The sequence below is a fragment of the Calypte anna genome, chromosome 7, assembly GCF_003957555.1.
Source record: "Calypte anna isolate BGI_N300 chromosome 7, bCalAnn1_v1.p, whole genome shotgun sequence".
NCBI classification, from domain to species: domain Eukaryota; kingdom Metazoa; phylum Chordata; class Aves; order Apodiformes; family Trochilidae; genus Calypte; species Calypte anna.
Window position 1 is genome coordinate 11,942,754 of NC_044253.1, and position 12,109 is coordinate 11,954,862.

A 12,109-nucleotide genomic window follows, 5' to 3' on the forward strand; every position below is an offset into this window, starting at 1 on the left:
GCACAAGACCCAAGAATGAGGCTTGCTTCTAGAGGGCCCTCAGTGTCAAGCAAGTATTTGTATGGAAAACTTTGGAGTGTTACTTTCACCTGTAGTTCACCCCTCAGCCTTTTGCTTTGTACATCTGAGGTGGGTTAATTGTACCCATGGACCCTGATTTCTCCAATTCATATTATTTAATCTGTTGTATTTAATAGGAGATCATCCAATAACTCAAGTTTTAGACACTATGGTAATCTAATCAGTTTGGTCAATAGCTCAGCTTGTATTGCCTGACATCAAAGGTCAGCCATCAGAGCCATTATTTTATCTGAGAGATATGGGCTGTGTTTTGCAAAACTGGAAGGGATTTGACAAACCAGGAAACTGGTAATAGTCTGACTTTTAAAGCCTAAACAGGAAAGTTTCTATTTTGTTTTGTATTGTTTTATGTGAAAGGATACAAATACATCCAGTGTATATAAGCCCACAGAAGCACTGTAGGGGAACTTTATTAGCTTGAGTTTAGGCATTGGGGTCTGTATACTAACCAATACATCTTTATAAGAATATATATATTCTGAAACATACAAATAGCACTATTTTTCTAAACAGGAGGATGCTGTTAAAGTATTAGTGTAAAGCAGGTTCATGTTGTATGTACGTGCCTCTGCTACGTTGTCATCAAAGCTGGTGGATAGGTTTTACTCTGTGCATGACTTAATTCCTTAAAGGTTTTTCATGAACACTTAAAATACGCTACTGTTTTTTCAAAACAGCAAAGGAAATCCCTCTTATTAAATTCTTTAAGGTAAACTGCTAAAATTTACCGCTATTACTGTACCTAAGAAAACATTTTATTCTCTACTGTGCATAAAGCTTATTAAATAACTTTCAGCAAAGATCTTTCACATGAAAATGATACAATTTGCAGAGGAGTAATCCAATTTTAAATACCTAAATTGCTCATTTTATAAAATCATAAAATTCTTGATGTTAGGCAACATTTAAGGGCCTAGCTTTGGTTTTCCTACTTGGTCAAAGCTTCAGCTGAAGTCAGTGGTATTGCTTTTTACTATGAAAGCAGCTTCATCTTCTGTCTTCTACCTTGCTAAAGGAAGAGCATGCATAGGATGAGTTCCTGTGACACAGCTGATAGGCAGGAGCCTTCTTAGGCTGTGGGAAACTAAGCCCTTGATAGCTGGCAGAATACAGACAAGTCTTGTTGGTGTAGGGTTTTGTCAAAGTAAAGAATATAGTTTAAAGCTCCCCATAAATGTGCATATAAAGCCATAAATATAAGGTTTTAGAAAGATCTGAGAAGCAGAAGTTTGCTTCTGTTGAAGATCTGAAGCTGCTGGTGTCTTAAAATTCAAAGCACTCTTTAATCGGACCTTCAGGTGTTCAGGATCTAAATGTTTTCTTCCCCATACCTTTCATTGGAGAAACATGTTTTTTATAAGTCTGTACAATACATCTTTTCCTTAGGGTATTTGTTCAGGGCAAAACTTTCTGAAAAAAATCTTTGTGAAAGGCAAATCCATGTAAAAATATCATATTGGTATTGTGACTATTTTAAAAAACTTTGATCTGGTTAAAAATTCTGTTTAGTTCCAGAAGGATGTTTATCTTATAATTAAGGAAAAAATATTCCAGGACGATTTTCCAGCCTCATCTGTTTTGCATGCTTTGTAGCAGTAGAGCTCCCTTAGATGACTGAAGGTGCCTGTTGTGCTTGAATAACAAAAGGGATTGCTTAAGGAAAGGCAGACTGTCAACCACAGGTTTAATGCTGCTGAAATTTCACTTCACAAACACAGCTCAGCATGTAAGGTAGTCGGTGTGTAAATAGCCTGGGCAGGCTGCTGCAGATGATAATTACTAATGTAATAATTACCGTAACTAACAGAAATGTGACTTGACTTTGAGCTTTCTGTCCTCATTAAACTTGTTCACCTTCTCTGAAACTCTCCATGCTGCATGCTAGCACGGAGCAGTCGTATCCCCCGACCCAGCATGAGTCAGGGGTGCAGCCGTGATACCAGCCGTGAGAGCAGTCGAGATACAAGCCCTGCTCGGGGCTTTCCTCCACTTGGTGAGTACATGTAGGCATTGGAGCTTTAAGGGTCAATTTTTTTTCCTCCTTTCCCCTTGTTCTGATTGCTTTTTCAAGACACTGCCAGGTAGAATGAGATTGTTTCGTGTCCTCTGTTGGATTCCTGACACACTCCCTGTTTCCAACCCTGTTTCCCTAATATTTTCTTCTGCATGCTTCAATTCCAGTTCTCAGCACTTTACTGCTAGTGGGAAAATAGTTCAAACTAGACCTTGGTAATTTTTAGTTTCATTAAGTCAGCTTAGATGCAGCTGCTGTGCTTCAGTTTACAGCACTGATGGAAATCTATGGAAGAGCAATCCTCAGGTTTCTAGGTCACAGTGAAGTAGGCAGTAGCATTGTAGTTTTCTGTTGAGTGATTAGTTGAGTGACTTATAATCTGATTCTTTTACAGCTAGGTACAGTAGCAGTGTATCATTTCTATACTAAATCCCCCAATACTTATAGAAGCTCTGTTTTGTAGAGGTTTTACATATCACTGTCAGTCATCAATTAACAAGTTGGATATGTCATTTTTGTAGGAAACTTTTTTCCAGCAGCCTAAAATCATGGAAAGGTTGAGCTTTTAGAGGTGCATCATTATTGTGCAGCTGAAGTGTACAGTGCAAACAGAAAATCTTATTACATGTACCACATGCAGAAGTTTTTTTCTGCACAAGGCTGAAGACAGCAGGGTAGTTCATGTTTCTGATCAAATGCTATCATATATTCAATCCTAATACATTACTTGTATGAAAGATTTGTCATCTCAGACATAATGAAATGTAATTGGTCTCCAGGCCCTCTTAATTTATGTAGTAATTTCACAGCTGTGCATGTGGTATTAAAAGTGAGAAATTTCATCAAAGCTGAAGAACATTATTACAGGATCTGATTTTTTATGTAGTGACAAACTGCAGGTGTAAGTGGAGCACAGTATTCTGGGCTTAATTCTGCAACTTTAATACAGTGGTGAGAAAAGGTTATGAAAATGCAGACACATGGGCAAAATGTTACTGTTTGGTTCTCATGCTTTATTAATATACTTTATTTCAAATAATCTTTTAACCTTCTATGGCTATTGTCATTATTGCTCTAGTTAAACACTGCCAGTGTAGAGGGGCTTGTTGTCTTCATGCATATGACATAATTGGCAAAATTCCTATTGATTTCAGTGCTTCAAGATAATATTAGAGAGGCTTTGGGGTTCAAAACTGCCATCATTTGGAACCGTAGTGAACTATAAAACAATCTGTTTGCTTTATCTGTAATACCTCAAAGTTTGGTGAAAAATAAGCAGTTCACCTGACTGTTCAGGACTTGGATCATAGCTCTTTGAGATCAACAGATGAACTTACAAACTTTTTATTGATTAAATAAAGCTGAGTTGATACCATAGCCATAAAGTAACAGACAACTGCAGCTCATTTTAGTTCCCGGTCCAACTTCTATTTTGGATGACTTTCTCCAGCCAAAGTGTTTAAGCAAGCTGTTTTTTCAGGGTTAACTTGTTACTGTTCTGTGTTGTGCTGTGTTTCATTGTGGTCAAAATACATTAATTGAAATACTACCTTGAGCCTTCTTTCTGAAAAATAAATGCAGTGTACCAGAATCAGTTGGTGTGAATTTGGTACACCAAAGTCACCACTGAGTCTGACCTGTATGTGTGTCATAAAATTTCAGTCACAGATGTCTATTACACTGATTGTAGCAAATGTAAGTAATTTCATTTTAACTAATGATATTTAATTACCTGAAGATTAATGCATTTCTAGAAAAACATTGTTATTAAAAGTCATGAAGATAAGGTGGGGGCAAAGTATCAAATGTCATAGTAACCTAATATAGTTGTTATCTATTGTCATTTTCTTGTGTTTTCATATGAAATGCTTTAAGTTTTAACATGTTCATGAACTTGTAATTACATAGTGCATAATTAATCTGAAAAACATACATGTCAATTTAAGCCCAAACAATATGATTCTATTACAGTATTTCTAGAAACCAGTTAATTTTACATTAATGCTAAGATGATATAACACTACTATGCATGGTCTATTTTTGCTCATAAAGATTAACTTGTATATTAGTTAACTATACCTAAACTAGCTACATATAAGTGACAGCATTCTTGTATTTAATGATATTATGATCAATGTCAATGCTGAAATCATGACCTTGCAAATTGCTCTGCTTTTTTTTGGAGCTGCTGTGTGGTTATGCATGTCTGTGCACCAAGCATCTTGCTTCTGAAGTTAGGAAACATGAGTAAAGAGTCACTCTACACTCAGCCTCCTTGCAGAGATGTGACTTGTAAAAATTGTGATTCCTGTTTCTTCATGGGCTTTGGATCTTTGCAGTGATATCCACAGAGGTGTTAGGGGATGGCTCAGGAGATAGCAGCTGCAAGCTCAGAATCTTAATTGTGAAGTTCAATCCATAATCCTGCACTGATCCTGCAAATCTTTCATGAGTTCCTCATGGTGTCAGTAGGATTGTTCTCTTGAATAAATGCACGTGTTCTCCATAGATAAAAACTATATTGCATATTTTGTACAGCTGTTAGTCAAGCTCTCACACTGGGCAAAAAATTTTTTTCTCTGCTGCTATTTTATGATACTAGTTACGGTGTTTGTGAATGTTTTGCCTTAAACTGAAGGTTTAGTTTTTTCTACTTAACATGTATATGCATAACTGACAAAGCCTATTTGTATTAGAAGGTGATTCTGCTTTATTTTTTTCAGTTTCTTGACAGTACTAGTAATGATGTTAAAGCAACAGCGCCTTCAGTGAGTCTGTGGTGATGAATTGCTCAAATGAGCAGTTTCTTGGGTCAGTTGCTTTGAGCTAGGTGAGCATGTCACTGCTAGACACAGGGAAAGCCTCTTTAGAAAAATGAAATTTCTGTAATTTGGAAATGCCTGGACCAGCTTTCCATTTGCTTTCATAAAGAAACTCACCTTTTTGCTGAATCCAAGAACTCTCCAAAGGCATTTTGTAATTCATGTGCTGCTGTTAACAGGGAATTGAAGTAGGAGCTATATTTGGCTTCAGCTTTTCTGCTACCATGTGTGCTCCATTGCTATTAACGATTTGTATACATGTGGTGTAATTCCAGATAGGTGTCTGATGTGCATCTTCAGGTTTTCTGTGCATGTACATACTTAGATTCAACAAACATGTATGCAAAAACAGTTAAAAGCAAGAGACTTCTGGTAGTAGCAACAGCTACAGTATGTGTGTACCTGTGTTTACTTGGGTGACAAACCCAACCCAAAGACCTATCTGCAGTGGTTTGGTGACCTCCCTGTATGACTCTTTCTAATTCTGTGGTTACTCATTCTCTTTGTTAATGTTGCTTTTTGGTTTTTTGTTTTTTGGGTTTTTTGTGCATAGGCTAGAATGTTGTGGAAAAATACCTGCAAGCACAATTCCTAACCATTCATCATGGCTTCACTTTGGGGTTTAGATCAGACACATCTAAATCCTGCTCTGTAGATGTCTGCTCCACGTTCTCACGGTGGCTGTCATCCAGATCCGTGGCTCTGGAACGTGACTGACATGCACTGGGGTTTTTTGCTGAACTGCACTGGGTTTGGGAGTGTTGCAGATGAGTTCTGTCATGCATTGTGATTACAGTCCTGGGGGGGGGAAGGGGACAAAGCTACAGACGGAGGCGTCGCCGAGGGGCTTGCACCGTCTCTGTTACGCATTCATGCACAGCGTCATTTCCCTGTCACTAGGAAACACCTTTACCGGTAGCGGTCACACGCATCCCTTTTGGATTGTGGCATTTTCTGTCTCGGGTTAAATGTGTGTTAATCCTGTGGGTGTTGCCATTCCTTCTACTTGCAGCTTCTCGACGTCATTCCAGGTCCACTAGTGCTCTCTCCACTGCTGATTCTGTTGGGCAGTCAGGTGAACAAGTGCTAACTGCATGAATCCGCTTCTTATCCGTAGTCTCGTTGTACCCATCTTAACATTTGCTGTCATGTGCATCAGCCAGCACTTGGCATGTGCTTCTCACCGCTGTGGGGCTTTCTGTTCTGTTTTGTGCAATGTGGCTTTTTTGTTTTGAATTTAATTTATTGGATATTTTTTATTTTCTGTAGTTTACAAGCATTTTGAGCAGTGTTCATTACACAAAGGATGATCCAGGGCTTTCTCAGTTCTGTAAATTGGATCATTTATACACCCTGGGCTACATCCTGACTGATGCAGGGTACTTGACATTTTGCTTTATATTTTATATTTACTCTTTGGCAGTGTAGCCGTTCCCAGTGCCTAGGACCACATCCCAGTGGGTTTCATCCTATTTATTACTAGATATTCTGAACTGTTAATGACTGTTTTGTGGGATCCTCCCCAAAATACGGAAGAGTAGCAAATATTAAGCACCTCATGAGCTTTGGAGGTTAAGTTCTAATCCATTCTTCATAGAATTCTGAAGGCTTTGTCTGAAGTACATGGAAGTCGTTAAGAAACTGTTCCATTAATTTCTGTGATCTCAGCATCAGGAAATTAATGCTTACATGTAATGACAAAAATGTGCAGATTTCTAGTGGCTTCTTCCCTACCCCTGTGCTGGATCTGCACAGAAAGAAAATCGTGGAGAAATCATAACTCTGAAATCAGGATCTTTCATTGGGAGACAGAGATAGACAAGGGCTGCTAGCTTTGGGTTGACAGAAACTTAGTTGTGGGGGAAAAGGTGATGGCAAAGATAAATGAGGGCTTCAGTATTAGTTTGGAGGAAAAAACTGCATATAGAATTAGTGATACTGAAAGTTATTTAATCCCCTTCAAGCAGGTAGTGAAAAATGTCTTCTGTTTCTCCTAGCACTTGCTAAGTGGCTATCACTTACCTAAAACTCAAAACATTTCCCTTGTCAGGTTACTTGACAGAAATTATGCAAGCTCATTTGAGTCTTTGGCATTTTTCAAAGTAATAATTTGAAGATGTATTTAACAATATTAATCAAAAGGATTAAAAAACCCAAACCCCTTGAATTATGATAAAGTTTTAAGCTTTGTTTGCATTCAACTTTCTGTGATAGTCACTTCATGCTTGGCTCATGTGGTTTGGTACCAAGAATAATCAACCTGTATATGGTTACTTGTACCCTATAGAAGGACAAAATCTCCTTAAGAATGGCAAAATCAGGCCAAAACCCACATTTTTAAAAAATGGTTGTTAGGAATTTCCACCCATTTTTTAACAAATATAATGAATCTAGTCAGGGTGACAGGAGTGAGGCCAGAGCATACTCTTTATTTCTTGCCCAGTTAGGACTGGGCTTGTCTGTGTTACTTCTGGAGCCAAATGTGTTTCCAGCCCCATTTTAGAGGTGTGCTGAGGCCTTTCCTAAGGTCTAGCTTCTGCACTCAGGTTTGGCAACAGCGTCATGGGGAGAAGCCCAGAGTGACTTGGGTATTAAGGATTTGAAGGTCACAAAAAGAAGTATTTCAGAGAAGTCCTGGTAGCCATGGAGCCAGCATGCTACATTATACTTTAACAGATTTTAAACAAACAAACAAACAAAACCCAAACAAAGCTCCATTTTATTTCTTTATGCTGGATATTTAAACTGTTTTACAGCTGAATTACCTTGTCATTCTGTTCTTCATTTTAAAAACCAAACAAACTATCTTCCCTTTTCTAATGTAATATTAAATTTATGTGAAAACAAATGGCAGTGGTATTTTCGAATGCTATGTTATTTCAAAGTTAAAACCAAATTTAGAACTCAGTAGTACTTGAGTAATGTCATTGAGTTGGGTTTAAATATAAAACCAATTCCAGAACTTCTCTTCACATTTACAACCCTTGTACTGTACCAGATATCATTCACACTTAGAATACTTCTGTACATCTTTGCAGTGTATATCTCTGTAGTAGTGACTTTAGTTTCAATCAGATCTAATGCATTATCTTCTCTGTGCTTCTAATAAGAGTGTACAGATCTTTCTATTTTAGGGATGAAGTAGTGTTTCATCTAAATATTTGAAATGATTCTTCAACCCAAGTGCATTAAAAAAGGGAATAGTAATAACACATGCAACTTTTATTTCTTTGTTAATTGTCATTATTTGATTACTTTTTGGCAGTAGTTCTCAGAATTTTGTTTAATTTTTTTTTCCCCTTGTAATGTGTTTTGTAGAAAATGTGTTTCTGTTGTAAATCTGAAGTGTCTTGTCTGGTTATGAAACTCTGAGAAACAGTAAATTTTTATATATAATGCTCCTATTTTAAATAAATACTAGTCTTTAGGACTTTTTTCCTTAAAAAAAAGAATCTATATCCCCTCAGTAGCTTAATCTCTGCCACTCGCAGGTAAAGCTTTAGAATTAGAACAGGGGACTTGCAAGTGTCAGTCTCTAATTTAAATTATGTCAGTGTAAGATAATTCCTTAAAAGATAATTCAGTGGAATAGGTTTTTAAAGAAGAAAGCAATGAAATTTTGTGATAAGTGCAGTGTTTCCCCCCCCCCCCGCCCCCCAAAATACAACAAGCTGCTGAATACTATGTTGACCTCAGTTTTGTGGAAATCCACAGCATAGTTATACATTCAATAAACAGGGTATTTCCTTTGCTAAAGTGAGCTAATAAAAAGGGCTGTGTGACTTGATCCCTCTCCCTTACTGCTTGATGACTGCCTCCAGCATGGGTTGGCTCAAGGTCTATTAAATGAGTTCATGCAGCTTGACCTGCACACTGCTGAATTTGCTGGCAAAACTTTTACTGTCATGTGTAGGTACAGGGGACAGAGGTGTAAAATATGTCCTAGGAAGGATCTTCCTAGGATCCCTTCATAAGCAAGGACAAACCCAAGCAGAAAAATACCCAACAATTTGAAAATGTCAAAATCAAAGTCTTGCTGCTTATAGAGCAGAGCCAGGACCCCAGTAATGGGGTATCTGATGTACCCCTATCAAGGGCTGTTCTGACGGAGTCTAGCCTGGGGCACTCAGGTCACTGGCTCTGTCATATCCCTGCTAGCTTGGCTTTCTGAATTTGACCTTTGCTCAAAAAACCTAGTTTCATCAACTTTCTCAACAGACTTGGCAAATGATGAAGTAAATGAATCACTTGGAATGTAAATGGCATTTTGCACTCAATCCTTTGTTTCTGGATGCGATTGCAAGCTTTGCCATCAAATTCAAAGTGGTAAAGATGACACTGATCAAAAAAAAATCAGTTTTGATATAGGGCTTTTAGATGGCATTTAAACTGCTTCAAGAATAGTAATGAAACAGAAATGGAGTTACTACACAAGCAAAATAAACCCTGTTTTTATACTGTAGGGTGTAGGGGAACAACTTTTAATGCTTAATCAAGGTTTGAGACATAAAATAACCTAATCTGGTGCTGCAAGTCTCCTCTCCTCACCTGAGAAAAACCCACAAGATGGATGCATGCTTGGGTATTAACATCTTCTGACACCAGGCATGATTCTGTCTCTCTGAAGTTAATGAGCAACTTGCTCTTGACTTCCAAGTGCCATACAGGAACTGGCATGTCTTCCTCTGACATTAAAATGAAACTTTGAAACAACATCTGCGTAAAAACAAACACAAAGTAGATACCCTGCTTACTAGCTTAAAAAAAAAATAAATTAAAAGTTACCCTGAGGATTCAAAATTGTCCCAGGGGCCCAACAAACAATAGTTTATTTCTTATTCTAATGGCAAACTGTAGAACTGTGGATAAAAGAGCATTTAATGGAAAAGCACTGCAAGTTCCCAGAGCCTGTGGGGAGAGCTGCTCGGGCACCTGATTAGGATTCCAAGTGAATGTGAATTCATTTAACAATCCCTTTCAATGTTGTCTTTTGTGCAGACCGGTTTGGGCTCGGACAGCCAGGCAGGATGCCTGCTTCTGTGAATGCCATGCGAGTCCTGAGCACAAGCACAGATCTGGAGGCTGCTGTGGCTGATGCACTGGTAAGAGGAAAAATACAAAATGCTTCCGACACCAGAAAGTGGCTTAAGGTTACCTGTACGTACGTTCTCCTCTTTGTAAATTGCTTTGTCCTGATTGTGCCAGTTTCTGATGCTGTAGAGTTAGTTACCTTTTGCTGGTGTGTCCTTGGTTCTATCAGCAGCAATGTTTGCTTCCTTATTCCATGTTAGTTCTCCACAGCTGTCACCAAACAGGCTGCTGTGGTTCAGTGCTAGAGCAGCAGGATGGGTTGAATCAGCTGTTGGTCTTTCAGAAGATGCATGGGGAGTGCTTGGCACCCGTGGGCTCAGGGATTTCCATCAGTCCCATTACCTGCATGAAGACTGTCAGAAAAACAGAGTTCTCTGTTAGTGTTGATTCCTGATGAGGTTTCAGCAAGAACTGAGAATTTAACAAGTTCCTGCTCTGTGTTAGATTTTTGCTGTGGGTTTTCACCTGTCCAGGTATTTGGATCAGCTCATAACTTGCCTTGCCTCTGTTCAGTACTGTCTCATGCACCTAAATTGAAGTGTTTTTGTCTAGTTTGCTGCTAGTACCTTCAAGCATTCAGTGGATTTCCAAGTCAATTTATTGTAATTTTTAAAAATTCTACTATTTTGTACTGTAATATCTCTCAGAAGGTGTTTTCTGCTCTTCAGAAAGCAGGTGTTAAGCCTTTAGATTTACCTTGAGTATTTCAGGGAGAGGATGTGTCTAGAGGCAGGAACAATTACTGTACAAAATTAGTTGGGTACCAGGGTACCTTGGGTTTTCTCCAGCTCTAGACCTGAGCTGAGGGGAGGATTTCCTTATATATTTTGAGAGAGAGATTTCAGATCTCTCTTTATTAAGAGTGAACCATCTCCTCAGAGTTTGTGATAGGTGTCCTTTCTCCATTTCCCCAAGGATGACTAACATTTTTCTTTTTATATTGGATCACCCAGCTCATGTCACCTCCACTCCTAGGTGATGATTAGAGTGCTCCTAGAGAAATGTCACTTTTTACGAAATCTACCTTTCCATAAAAAACCCAAAGTATAATAATAATATTAAATATTAATTATAATTATTATATAATTATAATATTAATTAAGAATATTAAATAATAAAATGAATGAAATAAAGGTAGGACAGCATATAATAGAAGGCACTATTGCATTTAGTGGACTGAATCATTATTGGTCATTTTCATTACTAAATACAGAAGCTTGTGAGCCAGCTTCTGCTCTCAGCACCTCAGATTTGCTACCATAGCAGTTCAGGGCATAATTATAGGTGCTGTTTTGCCTGCATAAATGAAATCAGGGTGTATACCTGAATATGAGCAGTTGCTGAATACAGTTTTCTTAATGGAGGGGAGGGTCACAGTGCTTCAGTTTACTGTTCATCACTGAGAACTCTTTGGGTGTGACTTCATCTTCAGATAGATTTACAGAGTTCTCTTTGAAATATGTGTTTACATATTCCACTCAGTATAGATAACATGATACTAGAATGTTAAAATCTTAAAGGGCTAACACTTAAGAGAAATACTTACATCTAGCTGGAAACTTAGTGCTGCTGATGATTTGGTTGATTAATCTGAATTTGTCAAACTTGGGAGGAGGCAGTGCAGTCTTGTTGTCCCCTTCTTTCCCACCCACCCTAGGCTGCTCTTTTTCTTGGTTGTCTTCTCACAACAGACAACTGACAAACTCTGTTTAGGCTCCTTTTGAGAGAGTAATGTGATGCCAGCTTTTACCCAGCAGCCTTGTTTGCAGAGGTGTATTCTTTTTCCTGCAGTAGAAAATGAAAAGAACTTTTCCAAAGGTAACTTCAGCCAAATACACAGTTTAAACAAAACACAGTGGGTCATTTTATGACCTCTGTTCCCTGTGTACAGCTCTGGTTGCTTCTGTTTGAGAGCTGGACTTGGCCTAAAACCACAGTGTCTATACTGGGAATCAGTGCTGGTATCTGTCAGAGGATCTCAAAGGGTGATGGAAACTTTGGTGTTCAGTAAGCTCTTTAAGCTAGGAGTGCCAGCCAGAGGATCTTAAAAAGCTAAGCTTCAAAAAAGCATGGTGTAAGAACTGCAGGATGAAAGAGAACT

General features: G+C 38.3%; 1 protein-coding gene across 7 annotated transcripts in view; it reads left to right on the forward strand.

The window, feature by feature from the left end:
- CLASP1 (cytoplasmic linker associated protein 1) overlaps positions 1 to 12,109 on the forward strand; it is a 177,558-nt gene that overhangs the window by 111,944 nt on the left and 53,505 nt on the right. For 5 of the 7 annotated variants that reach the window (XM_030454748.1, XM_030454749.1, XM_030454750.1 and 2 more), the window contains exons 22-23: positions 1,967 to 2,074; positions 9,916 to 10,019. In XM_030454748.1, coding sequence (XP_030310608.1) covers positions 1,967 to 2,074; positions 9,916 to 10,019 — 212 coding nt within the window. The remainder of the gene's footprint in view (positions 1 to 1,966; positions 2,075 to 9,915; positions 10,020 to 12,109) is intronic. The other 2 variants (XM_030454753.1, XM_030454754.1) reach the window with 1 other exon arrangement.